The following is a 19957-nucleotide window of genomic DNA, read 5'->3' as shown; positions in this document are numbered from 1 at the left end:
TTCTAATTTGGCCACTCCCATAAGAAATACACGTGATTGGCCAAAATAGAAACCAAACTTATGAATATGGCCAAAACTGCGGCAGAGCTTCTATTTTGGCCAGTGCCACTTTTAATACAAAAATCAAGTATTGGCATGATTTCTGCATTTTTCCTTCAAAATATAGATTGAAACCTTTCTTTTGACACATTGGCACACGCACCCTACTTCAAAAATAGATCAATAATTTAATTATTCCCCTTGGAGAAGTGCATGGGATATTCGGTCCCGCACAAAATAGAAGAAGAAACGGTTCTGTCTTGTGAAGCTTGTTGACGATGCACTTAGTAAACCTACTAAAATAGATCAAATTCTCTTTGGAGTTATTCCAGTCCGCTAAACGGGCAACTACATTGCCACCTAGACTTTGGGTTTCTTTCAAACAAGAATGGATTCATACATTTGATTAAATATATCAGAATTTTCATATGAGTGTACAGCCCGGCTTTTTTTTGTCAAGCTGGCAGAAAGTGTTGGGCTGATCACATCGCAAGGATGCCGAAATACCTACAAGCGAATATAACTTCCAGTAGATATACATGGAAGGCCGCAAAGATGTTTGTTGATTGTTTTTGAAAGCGCTTCGTAGTTGGAGATCGGTAGAAATTAACCCAGTACTAGTGATTCTAGTAAATCATGCCCTTCCGACATTTCCATTTGTCATTAATTAAACCAACTAAACCCACAACAAGTCCAGAGCACGCCTTGAGGCCTTTGTAGCGATCGAGATTGATGGGAGTTCTGTGACATTTTTTGTTAAAATTATTTTTAACCCTTTATAAGGCAGTGGCAACTATATTGCCACCTACTGTTTGTATTTGTTTCTGTTTTATAACAATTTATTTCGAACTTTTTTTATGGTTTACGCAAAATTGGGATTACTAACAACGCCTGGTATTTTTTTGGTACTAAACAAAGCTTTAACAACAATTTAGGAGTCATTTGTAGTCTCAAAAATGGCTAAATTTGACCGCGTGAAGAAAATTAGCTCAAACTTATTATAAAATTATATATTTAGTAAATATTTTAAGAAATAATCAAATTCTGGGTTGACAGGAGTTGAACTACACAGTTTATATTATGGGTTAAGCCCTAATCCACTCTAAAATCTCTTTTCCGGCTTTTTGTCGAAGTCAAAAGAAGAAAAGTACCCCAAACGGGCAGTGGCAAGAATATTGCCACCAGCGCTGGTGGCCTAAACGGGCAGTGGCAACTATATTGCCACCTCAAAAGCTCGTTTTTGGGGTAAACGGGCAGTGGCAACTATATTGCCACCAGCGTTTTTGGTCTAAACGGGCAGTGGCAACTATATTGCCACCTAAATTTTTGAGAGTTTCTTTCAAACAAAAATTGCTTTGTACATGTAATCATGTATATAATCATTTCCATAATAGCATGCTTTGACAACTCTTCTAGTTTTCTCGGCCTTATAAAGGGTTAATACCTAAGTCATTTTATATCATACTCGCTCGCTTTATTCCTTTATCATATTTTGGTGCTGAACTATCTATGGCAGTTTCTAAGGATTACCTATGTTCGCGATGACTCCTCACAGGAACAAACCTCCCACCAGCCGCAGTTCAGATTAATTGGAATGCCCATGTTGATTAAACCGTTGCGATATGGAAGCCTTTTTGCGGGGATGGTTCAGCTGCGACTATTCCCATCAAGGTTTCTACGGTTCGTTAGAGCACTAATGCTTCAGTCATTCGTGATTCGGGGCTTCTTGTTATCACGAGCGGTAATCACCTGCCAATTCCAGGACTTCAGCAGACAGATAATCTGAATATTATTCCATCACTGCAACCAAACAGACGGGAATACCGTCACCAATACGTTCATCATAGTTGCTTTTCATGAGCAGACGGTGAGTCCGACCGACTGGAAACCATTTCGGCATTTTCCTTGTGCTTGTTGGTGCCTGGTGGATTTGGCTGACGTACCTCCACAGGGTACTCCGGTACCCATCCGGTTCGGTTTGATTCGGGAGTTTCGGTATTGAGCCCGCTCTGCTGGTGGAGGCGGTGGAATCGATCGCGACGGACCTTCTTCTACTACGCGGATCCTTGTCGTCGCGTAGGTATACCTTTGGCATCGGCTACTCACGGTGCAGATTCAACGACGGCACATTAATCGGGCGCATTGCTGGGCTGAAATATAACAGATTTTGTTTTTAAAAAGATGGTTTATCAACGATAATTATAATAAGTAATACCTTTCAGTCCACCAAATGGAAAACAATTTTCTTTCCCATGGTCAGCAATCCGATCGGCTTCTTATACAAAATCAAAACAAACACTGGACGAAATGATCCAGTATTTTGGAAATGACTGACGGCCGCCTGTTTTTCTGTTAATCCCGCCGAATCACCTCGAATCTTTTCGAATCTTTTTGAATCTTTTGAACTGATTCCAAAAAGATTAGAGTGTCACACCCCCTGCTCTAATGCCATATTGCTCTAATTTTTGCAACAAAATACTATGATTTAAGGTGTCAAAAGCCTTCTTTAAATCTAAAAATAAGGCACCAACGTATTTCTTGGAATCAGTTTCTTCTAATATTTTATCAACTAGTTCTGTTATGGCAACTGTGGTGCTGCTCCCATTGCGAAAGCCATATTGCATACAATACAGAGTATTATGGATGTCCAGGAAATTTACTAAGCGGTTTACTAGTAATTTTTCAAAAATTTTGTTGAAAATCGAAAGAGTCGATATAGGCCGGTAGTTATCTAGTTGTGAGGAGTCTCCTGACTTAAATATTGGAGTTACTTTGGCTGTTTTAAGACAATCCGGGTAGAAACCTTCTTGAATCATTAGATTGAAAGACTCCGACAAAATTCTTGAAAAAGTTGAAAAATTGTTTTTAATGATTTCTGCAGGGATTTGATCAGGGCCAGGACTTTTGTTTGTTTTCAAATTATTTATCAACAGCACGACTTCATTTTCTGAGGCCGGTTGTAGGTAAATTGAATGGGCATTTGGTTCTATGTATCGTAATGGACTCGAACCTGTTGGAGTAATATTCCCAGCTAATTTTTCACCAGCTGTCGAAAAATGTTCATTGAATGCTTCGCACATCAATTTACTGTCACAAATGCTCTCACCATTGATTTCTAATGAAAGTTTAGTTTGTTTGCTGGATTTACCTATAATTGCATTAATATTTTTCCACAATATAGAGTGAGATGTATTATTCAAAATTCTTTCAAAATGTTTCCTCTTTGCTTGTTTTTTTGCGACATCTAATTTCTTTGAAACGTGTTTCAATAGTTCCGCTAAGCGTATGTTATTTGGATTTTGTCGAAATTTTTTCAAATAGTTGTTTTTCATTTTAATTAAAGTCCATAACTCAAAGTTCATCCAAGCACATTGCGTACCTTTGATTTTTACACATTTTTTAACTATTTTAGTGCAATCTTCCAAAATTGTATTATATTTCAAAATTATATCTTGAAAACAAGTATTTACATCTTCAATGGGTCCAATGCCGTCAATGTACCTTTTTAATTCGGTTTCCAATTTTTCATGATTGATTACCTTTTTTGTTAATTCTACTAAATTAGTGCCAAATTGTGTTTTGAATTCTGATAAAATCAAGCTGTGATCACTCAAATCATTAAGTATGGTGTGGTTACTCAGGCGATGCGCATCATCTATCTTGCATATCACATGATCAAGAATGTTTGAACTGGACGGTCTCGTCACGAACGTATTTGAACAAATAAAGCCGTAAGACTGCAAAAGATTTTTATATTTCAGGACAACGTTATTATTTGATAAATTTACCGGAACATTCATATCTCCAAGAATTAAACAAGGACGATTACTGTTGCTATTGTTCAACCATGTTTCTAGACGATCATGAAACATATTAAAATCATATGACGGTGGACGATAAACAGCATGTATATCAAAAGCTTCTCCTGACAAAGTTAATTCCGCATGAATATGATGAAACCCGTCAGTGCAAATGTTTTGAATAATTTTAAATTTAATATCATCTCTAACATACATTACTAAACCACCAGAAGAGCTTTCTCTGGTAGAAAATGAACTGTTATATCCTTTAAACGCATATGGCGCCGTATTTCCAGTTTTAATCCATGTTTCTCCTATGACTATGACATCAATAGGAGTTACGAAGTGGTCAACTGACAAAAGAATTTCATGAAACTTATGCATATCATTAATCCCCCGAGCATTCCACTGTAACACACGAAAATGTTTTGGACATACTCCCACATTTAACGCATTAAAATCATCAATATTATTATGTAGTTGATTAAGTGTTTGATCCATTATGTAATTATTTATAAACGCAAACAAAAACATTTACACATATAAAAAAAATATAAACTATATAATAAATAACAAATAAAATATTAAACAAAGAAAAATTTGATACAACCAATATTTATGCAGTTTTTTTCCGCAGGGGCAATGATGTTTGCTTAGAATATCTAGAATACCGTTCAATTAATGTCCTCAGTTCCTGTCTAGTTTTAATTAAATCTGGTTGTGCGTCTTCATCCTTTTTCACAAGTATACCACCACTTCTCGCGGGCCATACGAACTTGATTTTGAACGATTCTTGATAATCTCGCATTTCACGGAGAAGATCCATTGATAATGGAGTTAATTCATCCCTAATAATAACCTTAGTCCCTCTTCCGTTAATTGATAAAGATCGATCGATGTTGGTCGACAAGATCGTGCCAACACTTTTTTTTTAGAAAGTACAGTTTCTTTTAAACTTTTCTCTTTAAACGATATTCGAATGGGAGCCAATGCATTTGGTTTGTTATTCATGGTTATTCTTGTCGCTGATACAATTGAATTCGGAGGCAAAGTAACACCAATGTGAGAAAGAGTTTTGTCGACCAAGTTCAACGTGTTTTCATTTCCTACTACAGGAATCCCTAACAATACTGCATGATTAGAAACTGCTTTTCGATCCGATTTATCAACATTATCTTCCAATCGATAGACAAAGTGCATTAACTCGGCATGTGACTGAGACAACTGAGAAACCTGCTTCTTTAAAGCTTCATTTTCAGTTTTCAATTTACTGAAATCCGAAACAATCTCATCGAACTTCATGGAAAGAAAATCCTGCGATTTCTCAATGGCAGCGGTTACTAAACGAACCTCAGATTTCAATTGATTCATGTGAGCCACAACTGCACTAGCAACACTATCTTTCAACTCAGCAGCAAGCTTACTCGTCGTTGAAGACCGGCTGTTTTGCATCTCCACGATTCGTTTGTAGATTTCGCAACAGCTGACAGTGCAAAAGTACATGTTCGCTTTTGCTCGATTAACAGCATTACCAGTGATATTTTTGCATTTGAAATGAACAACGGAGAAACAATACATGCAAGAGATGATTTTGTTTACATCCTGCTCTTGTTTTTTACAAACGACACAACTAACAATTTGATCACGCTCCATGATGACGCAGACAGTTAAACGAAAACGACAGATGTATTCATGCAAGTTCAAACATACATACGTATAGCGCAATAGGCGGACAAGAGATAATCAGCTGAAAATGGCAATTTATCTATATCATAGGAACATCAATAGTGATAGTCATTGGTTTATTTATTTGTTTTTTTTTAACTGCTCAGGGGCTCACATGCAAAACACACTGCGAAGCAATCATTCAATCAGGGATCCCTAGGCTTTACTTGTCTTAAGCCACTATCCACTAGCACTCGTTCTGTATTCGCTGAATCGTTGCTTCTCCGACCACAGCCAGCTCTGTATATATGCGAGCTGTCTGAGCACAACAGCATATAGCGAGACTGGCCCTTGCCTTCCACAACTGAACCACAAGTGTGTGAACAGTGACGTACTAGAACAGTATCGAGATTTATTATAATCAGCTTTCGCACCAACGGACTATAGCACTACTTGCGTCGTCAAGTGAGATAAACCCTTCAACCGTTTGTTCGGTGTGTTCTAAATCGTCGCTTCTCCGACCACAGCCAACTCTGTATGCATGTAAGCTGTCTGAGCACAGCCGCATACAGTGAGATTGGCCCTTGCCTTCCACGACAAACCACAATTGTGTGCAAAGGGACGTACTAGAGTACACTCGAGATTATAGCCTATCAACTTTCTGCCGCGGAACCATACACTGAAAGAGAAGATCACAGCAGCAGCGGCAGCAGTAGCAGCAGCAGCAGCAGCAACAACAACAGCAACAATTGGGCACTTTTGGAATTAAAACTATATCGCAAACGTTACAACCACAATCAAACTATTACTATTCCTACGATGCCGATATTCACCAAATTAGATTGCTATTTTCTCAGGTAATTTTACGCCTTACCATACTTTTTCGGGATACAATGAACAAACACTTTAAAATAACACATGTAAGCACAAAACTGACAATATATTCTGTAATATAACAAATATTTAAGCAATAGAAAAGAGAGCTAGTAATCACTATATGTTAACCGCCACAAACAGTGTTGCCAATCGCCAATCGATTATCAGTAACAACAATTTTAAGCTTGATTTCAATTTCATTGGAGATATGCATACTATCGCTTTGTCTACCCGAATAAAAAATACAGTAGAAAAACCGAACGTTGTATTGTAACAGTACTATTTAAAACCATATTTTTACAATAGACACCACTGTAAAAATAAAAATACAAAAACAATAAAATGTAATGTAGAACCCAATACAATATATTGTAAATAAGATTTTTACAATATACTATATGGGTGGTTAAGTATCGTAACAATATAAAAAAATGTTTTCTCCATATATATTTTTTTGCAAAACCATACAATATATTGTAAATGAATTGTTATAAATACTGATACGTGGGTTTTAATAAACCGTACATTGTATGGTACACATATGGTTTCAAACAATAAAATGTACCGTAAATATATTGTTTTCAATTGTAGTTTCACTACTGGTTATACATTTAATTAAATGGTTTTGGAATGGTTCTCTTTTGTTATGTTGTATTGGTTTACATTACATAAACCATATAATGTTATATTATCTTGTCATTTTCCGCCTGTTAATGGCATCTTAGGCTTACTAGCATTATGAGAATGCGCTTTGGGAATTCTCCAGAGCGTTTTGGATAACCCTTCATATTGGATCGCCCACGTCTAAGTCTGAGTCGAGGTCTGAGTAGTCTCTGATTGCATTAACAGTTGAAGCTTAGGCTCCCATGCCCCACCAGCCAGATAACTGGGTTTCACAAACTAAGCATTATTTGTGGCAACACTTTGAGCGGCATGATGGAACTATGCCGAGCGCGCTAAGTATTATTAGACCACTAATGTAGTTGCATGAAGTGGGTGACGAGGTACATAAGTATCATTACAGCGTGCTTAACCGTTTTGCAATATTGAGGCTCCAGTTTGACCAAAGATTGAAATACACGGGGAAATACATAACAACTCATGGGAAAACTGTCAAGTTCGATTCAAGTATAAGTTAGTTTAAAAAGCGAACCCACAGACGAACCTATATTAGAATTTCTTTCAGTATTCAGTCCAGTCCATATGTTAAAGATGGCTCTACGATAAAGTACGTCAATCGTATTCCTCTCATCGCACTCTACATACCTAGTATAGATAGTAGAGTAAACATAGATCCGTGTTGATGAATCCGTTGTATCCAAACGAACTGTCAAAATCTGTATCCAAACGAGCATGACGTCACGATTTGGACAACATCAATGGAGTGCATGACGACATATTCAACCGTCACACTCTTGAAAATTACTACTTACACGCTTGAAACATTTTAGTCAGCGGTGTCCGCCGATCTATGCTTACTCTACTATCTATAATACCTAGTCCACCATATCTCTTGGATCTGCAGTTCTTAAGAGATCTGGTTTACTACTTATTTAAACATTTTATTGACTTTAAATTAATGATGATGATTAACCTGGGCTTGTTAGGGGAATATCCGTAAGTAAAAAAAAACACGTTAAGTACTGTTCCTTTGATTCTTAGTGGGATTCAAAGGAACAGTACTTAACGCGATTTTCTTTTTACTTTTAAATTGATGTTTCAACTTATTCACTTTTTTTCTTTCCTTTCCTTTGCATCAAAAAAGTCACAAACATCAACAAAACAAAGCACGGAAAAAATCTAAAACTGAATAAATAATTAATAATGCATGGAAAAATTATGTTTCATTATGGTATTTAATACCAGTTCAAATCTCGCATCTTTCCTATCCTCCAAACTGCTTACATCTCATTTTGCTTAGAATTTGACAACCGAGTTGAACTGTCAAACCAACGTGTCAGTTCAGCAGAAAAAACTCTTTTGTTTCCGGCCATCGCACAGTCGTTCTCTTTTCACTTGTAATCGTCGTCAAGTGCGGTCGCACAACGCAGCATTATGGCGTAAGTTTCTTCTAAATTTCTGTGATTGGTGATTGGAATTCAGGTTTTTCTAGTGTAATTCAGTGGTTTAAAGGAAGTTCTATCTTGTGCCAGTGAATTAAATAGTGAAATCGAGGTTTTTCCACGATTGTGTTCCTGAAATTCCCCGTCGTCCAAAAATGTTTGAGGTTATGTTCTCATGCCGTACCTTTTCTCCACTTCCAGAACCAAAGTGTCGAAGGACATCCTGTACGAATGCGTCAACGAGGTGCTGAAGGGCTCCAAGAAGAAGCACCGCCGCTTCCTGGAGACCGTGGAACTCCAAATCGGTCTGAAGAACTACGATCCCCAGAAGGACAAGCGTTTCTCGGGCACTGTCAAGTACGTGTGAACCTGATCTTCCCTTTTGCTCCGGGTGCCCCATTCCGGTGTCGAGAGAAATCAGGAAGTCTCCTGCCCTCGCGGTAGGAGACGGACCTGCACTCAGGGTCTTAAAACAACTGAGGAGGCACAGGTTTCGACGGCAGCACCTCCGTGTGCCGTTCGGACCTTGCCGAACCCCTTTTTAGTCTTTGATTAACTACTTGTTCAAGAGCTCTCTCCATCAGTGGTGGTGAGTTTGCATCGTTTGGATTAGAATGTCCCATTGAATCGTGAATAGGAAGAAGGTAGGAAATGGTTCCTAATCTTGGATTTCTTTCTGTCTCTCCTGAATAGGCTGAAGTACATCCCGCGCCCGAAGATGCAGGTGTGCGTCCTCGGAGACCAGCAGCACTGCGATGAGGCCAAGGCTAACGATATTCCTTACATGGATGCCGAAGCCCTGAAGAAGCTGAACAAGAACAAGAAGTTGGTCAAGAAACTAGCCAAGAAGTACGACGCCTTCCTGGCCTCGGAGTCGCTCATCAAGCAGATTCCCCGTCTGCTCGGACCCGGTCTGAACAAGGCTGGTAAGTTCCCTGGTCTGTTGGCCCACAGCGAATCGATGGTGCAGAAGATCGACGAGGTCAAGGCCACCATCAAGTTCCAGATGAAGAAGGTCCTGTGCCTGTCCGTGGCCGTTGGACACGTCAAGATGAACCCCGACGAGCTGGCCCAGAATGTGCATTTGTCGATCAACTTCCTGGTGTCGCTGCTGAAGAAGCACTGGCAGAACGTCCGCTCGCTGCACATCAAGTCCTCGATGGGAGCCGCCCAGCGTCTGTACTAAGAAGAAGCACGGAACGGGTCGATTGGTACCATTTTACGGTACCAAACTCTGAAAATAAGTATATGTAAGGTACTTTTTGCGATGTGAATACAATCGGATCGTTGCGAAAAGGAATTTTATGTTGCTACTGGTCTCTTGAAAGAAAGTCATTTGGTTCTGATTTGCATTTTGATATTTCAATATGTCTACATTTACTTTAAGCTGTTGAACTAGCAAACTATTGAAAATCTTAATAGTACTATACCGCTACCCACACTCATTTTTCTGCTATATAAAAACTTGGCAATCGCTTCACTCATTTGTCCATAACTCAGTTCAGAAGCCCTATATTGGAATGTTGTATTCGGCAAAGTTGTAGATTAGTGTTTTTCCTACAATTATCACCAAGGACGCCATATTCTAACTCTAATATTTGCGTCGTAAAAGTGTTAGTACCAGCTACTCATACTAAACGATCAAATTTTTCGATCGTTTAGTATAAGTAGGTGGTACTAGCGATCTAACGCCGTTTATATAAATTAAATAATTGTAGGAAAAACACTAATCTACAACTTTGCCGAACATCACATTTCAAATTAAGTTTCTGAACTGAGTTATGGACAAATGAGTGAAGCGATTGCCAGGTCATCGAAAACATCCCTGGTTTGAACTTCTGTTTTGGTTAACGCATACTTGAGATACTTTATGTCTCGATGTTCTACATTTCGATGGTTTTGCGGTCCCATTTGCATTCATTTTTCCTCTACATGTCGATATTTTCTTACCTCGGTACGATCTCGTTATTTTTTGTTCTAGATTTTATCTCTGTAGGTCTCTCCCTGCCCTTCAGTTCAGAGAGGGTTTGGGCAGCGTCCTGCCAACTCGGTCGAGGCAGGATTCTTGGGAGAACAAGTAAGAGGTTGTTGAAAGATTATGTAATGCTATTTATTTGTGTAATTAAAATCTAATCTTTCCTAAGCATGTTACGTAATATTTGAACAGCTTCATCAACGCTGATATTTAGGCCGTTCGCAATGCTGTTTTATTTTGTATGGCGAGTTTTAAAAATTTTAAAACTCGCCATACAAAATAAAACAGCATTGCGAACGGTCTAGGGCTAGAATGATGCATTGAGCTTGTAGTGATCCCTTGAAGATGGGATGTAAATCATTATCTCGCGATCGCGTGTTTTCGTACTTTATGGAAAGGGTACATTACATAAACGAACCATTTTAAAAACACATCCGATATGTTACAATATTTAATGATTTGCTATCCATGTCCGTGGAACGTGGAACCATTCTGAATAGCCATTGAGTGAATACACTGGATTGTTATATATTTTCATCGAATCGACCCAGCCGTATAGAAACTGAATCCAGTGTATCACCACAGCCTCTCAAACTACTGCACTGAATAACAACTACTAATCATATCCTTTCCTTTCCTTCTTTTCTTTTCCCTTCCTTTTACATGAGCAAAATTACTACTCCGAGTATTTCTATCACCACGCCCGAAGGCAAAACACTATGCATCATAAACAGCGGAATCGAATGAGGAGGAATCGTGAGTAAAAATCATAAAAACACCTAAGGTAAGAACATAACCAGCTGGTCAGGATTACCCGGTGAGTTCGTTCCTTATTATTACTTTTTATATTTGAACATTTATATGGGGATTTCGGAGGGGTAGCCTAAGGAAGTTAAATGAACTGGTTTCCGGGCAAATGTTCGTGGGGTGGCCAGACTTTGTCACGAGATAACAATTATCATGTTGTTTTCCGAAGGTCTCCAGTGAATTTAGCTTACCCTGCTACAACAAACCATCAGGTAGATCATTCCGTTCCGGTATGACTCTGCAGCCATAGGTAATCCTTGCGCTGATGGTGGGTACACAATCATCATCATCATCATCTAAGGTAAGAACATAACTATTCTGTTTCCAACGTATGATTAACCATCAAACAGATTCACTGGTCACGTGTAAGACGGATTTTTGACGCCGGAACGTCGCGACTTGACTAAATTCGACAGAAATGGTTCACTACTTGACTAGGTTGACATCGTAACAGGTTCTATACGTTGACGTTTTCAATGTAGTTGGCATTATAAAAATAAGACAAGTTTGCTTACAGTTGAAGCTTTTATGTTAACATTCAAATTAACTGCTATAGGAGGCAATCAGTGAAGTACTAGATTGAAAGTAGTGAGCTGGATTTTTGTATGGTGAGATGTTCAATTCTCCATTTCTGCAATGAAATGATGCAAACAGCGTGGGTTATATGATTTCTTGACTAATTTGATGCTGTTTGAGCAAAAGTTTGGGTAACTGTGTTGTTGAAGTTGCATGAAATAAATAATACAACAACAAAGTTATCCAAACTTTTGCTCAAACAGCATCAAATTAGCCAAGAAATCATATAGGTAACCCACGCTGTTTGCATCATTTCATTGCAGAAATGGAGAATTGAACATCTCATAATACAAAAATCCAGCTCACTACTTTCAATCTAGTACTTCACTGATTGCCTCCTATTGGAAGATTATGAAGAAAATCATTATTTTAAAATGAGTTAATTTCTCATTTTTATAGATTCCGTTAGGGATAAGTACACCATAGTTGACGAATGATCTGTATTAGTATTAATTGCTAATACAATAATCAACTAACCGACCTTGCCTTACGACCTTACTTAGACGATATTATGACAATAAAAGCAAAAGAGCAGGAGTTATGTTGCTTTAAACAATGGTGTGATCAGAATGGGGCACGTTCGGTGTAGTACTAGATTTGTAGTAATGAGCTGAATTTTAGTATGGTGAGCAGGTCAATTCTCCGTTTCTGCAATACAATGGTGCAAAAAGCGTGGGTATTATGATTCCTTGTTTAATTTGATGCTGTTTGAGCAAAACTTTGGATAACTTTGTTGTTTATGTTGCAAGAAATGGAGAAAACAACAACACTGTTGCCCAAAGTTTTGCTCAAACAGCATCAAATTAGACAAGGAATCATAATACCCACGCTTTTTGCACCATTTCATTGCAGAAACGGAGAATTGACCTTCTCACCATACTAAAATTCAGCTCATTACTACAAATCTAGTACTTCACCGATCTGTCCTATTAAAACTTAATCTTGTTCTTTTGTCAGGATCTAGAAACATGGAAAACTGTTGTAATTTGAATGTAATATAAACTATGTTGTGATACGGTGGACATAAGGATAATAGGAAGCAATCAGTGAAGTACTAGATTGAAAGTAGTGAGCTGGATTTTGTATGGTGAGATGATTAATTCTCCGTTTCTGCAATGAAATGCTGCAAACAGCGTGGGTTATATAATTTCTTGCCTAATTTGATGCTGTTTGAGCAAAACTTTGGGTAACTGTGTTGTTGAAGTTGCAAGAAATAAATAATACAACAACACAGTCACCCAAAGTTTTGCTCAAACAGCATCAAATTAGGCAAGAAATTATATAACCCATGCTGTTTGCAGCATTTCATTGCAGAAACGGAGAATTAATCATCTCACCATACAAAAATCCAGCTCACTACTTTCAATCTAGTACTTCACTGATTGCTTCCTATTGAGACTTCATAGGGATACAAGAGATGAACACAGAGAATCAATAGACGACTAGCGACGACATAAGATACATTAACTGTATATTAACATAAGGCGTTCGACTGATATGTTTTCTGCCCACAACATCGAATGGAAGCTCAAAAAGAGAGTTATTTAAAGATGATTCCAGTGCTGTAGATGACCAACATCGGTTCATCATAACAAAATTGGTATTTAGCTTGAAATAACTTTCAGAATGCACTATGTAACTTGGGATATTTTTTGATTATTGTTTGGAGATGATGTCATAAAAACTAGTTGCCCATACCGGCTAAAAACCAAATATACTATATTAACAATATAGGTCACTTCGTGTTTTCACATACAACGACATGGAGACGCCGTTTACGAATGATTACAGCACCACCTGTTGTCAGAAAAAGTCAATAATTGTATTTTGATCAATTTTTGTTTACCGTGCAAGGTGACATTTCTCGAAAAAAGATGTTAGGGGTGTCAAAGTTTTTTGTTCCCAAATAATCGATTAATAAATAATCGATTTACAATATAAACAAACAAAATAATATTTCATTAGATGACATCATACGAATACATACATACAATCATTTCACTTAGAAATTTAAAATTTTCACCCTCAAAACTAACTTATATTTTGCCCTGGTGGTTGCTATTTTCCTCTGACAATGGCTTAAATTATCATCTTTCTTAATGTCCACGTTGACATACATACATCGGATTGAATAGCTTACAAACAATCCGGAAGATCACCAACCAAGTGCACGTCAAATTTCTTGTGACAGAGTGCCTGACATTGAATCCAAGGATCCAAGGGTGAACAAGCTAATGGACCGATGCACGAACATAATAATTTCAACGTTTGAGCGTTCCGTGCTTCCAAAAAAAAGAGTTATTTTCGATTAATTTCGTTGTTCTTCCGGAGTGAACTGTGAGTTTATTCGAATACTGATTGTTTTATTCCGGACTAATCGGCTTTGTTGTTGGATGTGTGAACATTGTGCTGTCAAAGATTGGACATTTACACGATCGTCATGAAATCCTTGCAAAGCTCATTGTTTTTAAATATACAGTCATGGGCTTCTGGGTGAACTTCAGTTAGTAAAAATATTCTGGCAAATTCGCCTGCTGCAGAGTGATAATCCTCCATAAATTGAGTCAGGCATTCCTTCAGATGTTCTTTCTGCATTCCTTCTGATTTTTTAACGGAAGTTCCTTCTCAGTTTTCTCTTTTCCTTTGCTAACCGGAAAAATCCGCATTTATCCGTTGCTAACCGTCGTTAACCGCGTCTAACTGCACCTGCGACTCAGTTAGCAATGGTTAGGAACGGATATATGCATACGGATTTTCCGATTAGAAAAGGATATGTCATTCTCCTTGGTTTCCTTCTAGAGTTTTTTTTTCTGAGATTCATTCAGGAGCTCTTTTTGAAATTCCTCCAGGTGTGCCTTCAGAGATTGATTTAAAGTTTTTTTTCTTAAATTTCTCCAGAGGTTCCTTCGAGGGATCCCCGTGAGTTCCTACACGAAAAGAAAAGTAATGATTTTAATTATTAGATTTAGGTTATTAATTTTATTCCACTCTAACATATAAACTTCATTTCGCCACTTTATAAACGTTAAACAAAACCTAATAAAGCGTATAACGCATCCTGATGAAAAGTATAAGTTTTGCCTAATGGCGAAAATATATTAGGCAAAACTTATACTTATAATAATGTTTTGGATTGAAAATTTCCAACATGGCACTCGGTTCAGAAGAAGCCGCAAAACAAAGGAAAGTTCAGTTTTCCTCGTGGAGATATCTTTGGGTAAGGTAAAAAATAAATTGTATGGTTACATTATTTTGTATTTAATGCATTTGCGTTTTCAGGTAAGATACCGATGGAACTTGCACTTCACTCCCGGTTGACGATGGATTTCTACATAATTAAGCCACATCGTCGAGGAAGAGGCCATCGTTACCACCAAACCCGAGACGAAGTCCTTGGGCAACAAGATAGCTGGTTTTCGTACTCATCTGATGAAGTGTCTGCGCTACTTGTACATATCATCGCAATCAAGCTGCAGCGAGCCGGAAGTGTCCCCTGAGCAGATGAACTTCGGCATTCCGGTCAACAACCCGTCGGTGCAGAGCTACAGTCTAAGTTTGCCAGTTAATGATCGGTATTGGCTAGTGCCCGTTGGGATGTTCGTTATTTTATGCGGTATTTGAAAATAAACATTGAAGTATGATTGTATACGAAAAATATTTTAATGATTTTATTTATGAAGAATTATTTATGTTTTTTATTAGATACGACGTTATTGATTTTATAAAGACAACTAATTGTGTTCATACAATGACCTAATAATAGCCATAACATTTTCTTATATCATGTATAAGTTTTGTGTTATGGCTAGAGAAGTATGAGATTCAACTAATAAATTCTCTAAGGTTTTGTTTTGAAAGGCAAAAACAAAACGGCGCCAGATTTTTTCCAACGGAGGCCATCGTGGCACGTTGTATTTAGCCACCGGCATTATAAAAAGGAGTTTTGTTTGCCTGCGAAACAGCGCTCGGAGATCACGGTAGGTGTTTTACTACTTATTTTTTTGTGCTAATAAGTTATTCAGCATTTCTTTTCAACAGGTTCAAAATACGGACGGTGGAGCTACTTGCTTGGTCGCAGCGGCACAGGAGATTCCAGCTGGCTTCGCAACTCCTCGGCATTTCCACGGACAAAGGGCAGCGCCACCTGCTTCCAGAATGGAGATCCCAGCTGGTCCCGCTTCTTCCCGATACTCCGGCAAACTAAGAGCACTACCACCCGCTTCTTTGCTGCCGAAACAGAGATTCCGGCTACTCCTTGATGATCTGGCTTACAGAAGGCTGCATCATCCATTGCCGGAACGAGGATCCCTGCTGCTCCGCTGTCCTTTGCCTCTCACGGTAACTGAAGTACTGCCACCCGTTTATTTCCTGTCGGAGCGGAAATGCCGGTCAGCTCTCATCATATCGGCCGGCTAAAGGCGGTAAAACCCATTGCCGGAACAGCGATTCCGGCTGGCATGCGCGATTTTGTGTCTGTTTAGAGCATGGTTTTGATAATTGTATCAACTATATGCAACAATATATAGCACATACTATGTTGATTTTATCAAATAAATTATGTATGAATCTTAAACAAAACTTGATTGTTTTAGTAAAATTATGAAAAATAGTAAAATATTAGTAATTTAAATCAAAATATACGGCAATAGATTATATTAGGTTTGATGCATGCATTCTATGAGAAAATTGTAATACAAATTATTACAAAGAACGAATGGCATTCATAAGTTAAAACTTATACTTTTTATTCATCGAATGTTATGTTCCATATTACGCACTCAGATGAGCTTCATTAGGAAAACGAAATGGCAAAAATGTATAACATTTTCTTATATATTCCATATGGAATTTTTTTTTCGTGTATACATAATTAAAAATAGTTCTTATAGTTTTTTTTGTCCCTTAATTTGAATTTAAATGCCTAACCATTTATCAAAACAATACGTAATATATTTTATTATTTTTTCCATATACCTTGTATAATGCGCCTAATGAAAATTATTAGGAAAAGTTCACAAAAGGTATAAGGCAAACTTATACTTTCCATGACGTCTGTCTAATAGGATTTAAAAAGGTTTCGCATAATTTTCATTGGGCAAACGAAATGGCAAAAATGTATAACATTTTCTAATAAATTTATTAAGGAATTTTCTTTTCGTGTACTGAAATTACTCCAGCAATTTCTTCTGATGTTTCTTCAATAATTACTTCTGGATCTCGATTAGAATAGGTCGTATGTGCTTTTGTCGATTAAAAATTCGATCAGTTGGATTCGCTTATTATAGCGAAAACCGTTGAAATTGAGCAAAGTTGATACATACAGCAGAATCCTCACAAAACAGGCTTTCTGTTCCAACATTGAAAGTTTGCAAAATATCTGCCATATTGCTACAATGACTAAAATGAATTGATCGAATTTTATATCGACAAAAGCACATACGACCTATTCAAATCGAGCTCCAGACTTCTATAGGAATCTTCAAGAATTCTCTTCTAGGATTCGTTAAAAAGTTCCTTATAGGATTTCCTTATAGGAGTTTCTTGGAGTCTTTCTTGGATTCCTGCAGTAGCTCCTTCAACGATTCCCTCAGGCGTTTTTTTAATAAATACCTCCCGGAGTTCCTTCTGGAATTCCTCCAAAATTTTCCAAGAACGACCAGGAGTTGTTTCAAGGGTTTATCCAAAAGTACCTTAAAAAATTCCTCCTTCTGGGAATTTCAACCGGGATTTCTTCCAGTATTCTCCCAAAAGTTCCTTCCGGAATTCACTCCGTCCTTTTAGAATTTCCACCGAGTGAAGATTTGGGATTCTTCAAGGAACTTCTTTTAAAATTCCGGAGAAATTCCGAAGTGACTTTGTAAAACTCCAACGCGATTTTATATGAACAATTTAATAAATATTTTTCAAAGGAATCTTTCCAGGATTCCTTTAGAAGTTCCGTCTTTGAAGTATCGGAAATCCTCCAGGAATTATTTTCGTGATTCCTTCCGAGATATCTATACATTTGGAATGTCTTCAGAAGTTTTTTTTTCCGGGATTCCCAGAAGGAATAAGTGAAGACTAGATTTGTAGAAATGAGTTGGTTTGTTGTATGGTGAGATGCTAAACTCTCCGTTTCTGCATTGAAACGGTGCAAACTCATGGGTATTATGATTCTTAGCCTAGTTTGATGCTGCTTGAGCAAAATTTTGGGGTATTATTGTTCATGCAGTTGTAAATCGGAATTATTGACACGCGAAAATCGATTTTTCTCCTAAACTGTGCGTCGGACCTACGTGGGGCAAAGTGCGCTGGATAGAGGGCCAGATCCGCTGTCCAGCGCACTACGTCCGACGTTAGGTTTCACGTATGGATTTGGAGAAAAATCGAATGTCGCGTGTGGGGAAACTTCGGGTTACAACCGCGACGACAATATGTTGTTGAAGTTGCAATAAATGAGAATACAACAACACAGTGACACAAAGTTTTGCTTTCGAATAGTTTTGGCGTTTCAGTCTTTTGGGGGTCAAAAACAACTAAATGTTCCTCAGGGAATCGAATAAAGATCCAATAAGGATCGAAACGTTGGAAGAAGGAAACATTTCTGGAGCTCGATTTGAATAGGTCGTATGTACATTTGTCGGTATAAAATTCGATCAGTTTATTTTAGTTATTGTAGCAATATGGTAGATATTTTGGAGATTTTAAATGATGGAACGGAAAGCCTGTTTTGTGATGATTCTGCTGTATGTATCAACTTTGTTCAATTTCAACGGTTTTTGCTATAATAAGCGCATCCAACTCATCGAATTTTTAATCGACAAAAGCACATACGACCCCGAATGTTGTTTTTGACCCCGAAAAGACTGAAACGCCAAAACTATTCGAAAGTCTTTAAAACAGTCGTCGTCAATACAACAAAGTTTTGCTCAAACAGCATCAAATCACACAAGTAGTCATAAAACCCTTCCTTTTTTGTTACCATTATTGCAGTTACCATTTTATTGCAGCAACGGAGAATTTACTTTCTCATTATATAAAAATTCAGCTTATTACTACAAATCTAGTATTTCACTGACTGCGTTTTTTTTTCTTGGAGATATGTAATCCCAGATGAAAACAATGTTGGAGTATGGAGGAGGAACGCTGGAACGCTTTCCCTAAGCAATTCCGAAAGGAGTTCCTAAAATAATTCGAGAATCAATTCTAGGAGGAATCCTCCAAGAGCTTCTGGAGGAATGTTGGAGAAAAAAAAATCCAGGGTGCAACTCTTAAAGGGATCCCACAAGGAAATTCTTGTGTATTGCACTGTTCACACCAAATCGAACTGCACAGTATGAAAGTGTGACGGTTGAGAAGTGTGACGATAAGTGCAACCGGCCTGTCTGACAGCATTTTAACGTCGAGAAATGTCACAGATTAGCACGTGATGCGTGATTCGCCTGATTCTTCCTCGGTTTTGTTTTGATTCTCATCCATCTGACAACTCTCCAACTCGAATTTCTCTCTTTGTTTCTCACCAAATTCATTACCGGGTGGCCAGTTGTGCAGGTTTGTGCGTTTATATCAGTGGAAAAAGTTTGTGAAATGTGGAGTTTATGAAACTAATGTCGGCAACCGTGCCCGAGTACAAAAATAGTGTGATAGGCGGATTGCATCAAAAATCCATCTTTGAAAGCAATCAGCAATAATTTCCGGAGAAAATACCGTTCATAACTCGCTAACGGAAAGTTCGCTTTGGGTCGCCTGTGTTTAAGTCTCTGTTATGAACGTTAATCGGTTCAAATTTACTTCTCATCTGCAACTTCGCATATCGCGCGAGTCGCGGCTTCGATTTGGTGCTGCGACGATAATATACGCCAGAAATTGTTCAAGAAGAGGGAATTAAATTTGTTCTAATTTGCGTAGTTGAAAAAAATCGATTAATGTTTAATCGATTATATCAGAAGAAATGGGCATCCCCACCATGCAATGACAGTTCGACAGAATAAATGTCATTCGGATAGCGCATGCATTTAGTGTGTAGTAGTACCTCTTCTGACGCTTGGTGGCGCCACATTCACTAAAAAGGTGTCGCCAAAAAATCGTAAGAGTGACCTATATTGTTAATATAGTATATTTGTAAAAACGCTAGTTCTGATAATTGTCACTGAGTACCCTGATAAAAAATATCATAA

General features: G+C 37.9%; 1 protein-coding gene and 1 long non-coding RNA gene across 2 annotated transcripts; one reads left to right on the top strand and one right to left on the bottom strand.

Annotated features, from left to right (window-relative positions):
• Nucleotides 1-1488: 1488 nt before the first annotated feature.
• LOC134291822 (uncharacterized) lies at nucleotides 1489-2476 on the bottom strand. Its single transcript, XR_009999298.1, has 2 exons — nucleotides 2255-2476; nucleotides 1489-2189 (listed from the first exon to the last, which is right to left on the bottom strand). It is a non-coding gene; the product is annotated as an uncharacterized LOC134291822 (long non-coding RNA).
• Nucleotides 2477-8311: 5835 nt separating this feature from the next.
• LOC109411193 (large ribosomal subunit protein uL1) lies at nucleotides 8312-9743 on the top strand. The gene is made up of 3 exons (XM_019684688.3): nucleotides 8312-8440; nucleotides 8645-8800; nucleotides 9137-9743. Exons 1-3 carry the CDS (start codon nucleotides 8436-8438, stop codon nucleotides 9627-9629), a joined length of 654 nt encoding a protein of 217 aa, XP_019540233.1. The 5' UTR covers nucleotides 8312-8435; the 3' UTR covers nucleotides 9630-9743.
• Nucleotides 9744-19957: the final 10214 nt, after the last annotated feature.

Source organism: Aedes albopictus, chromosome 3 (genome assembly GCF_035046485.1).
Source record: "Aedes albopictus strain Foshan chromosome 3, AalbF5, whole genome shotgun sequence".
NCBI lineage: Eukaryota > Metazoa > Arthropoda > Insecta > Diptera > Culicidae > Aedes > Aedes albopictus.
Note: the sequence above shows the minus strand (reverse complement) of the source record. Positions and strands in the feature narration are given on the sequence as shown.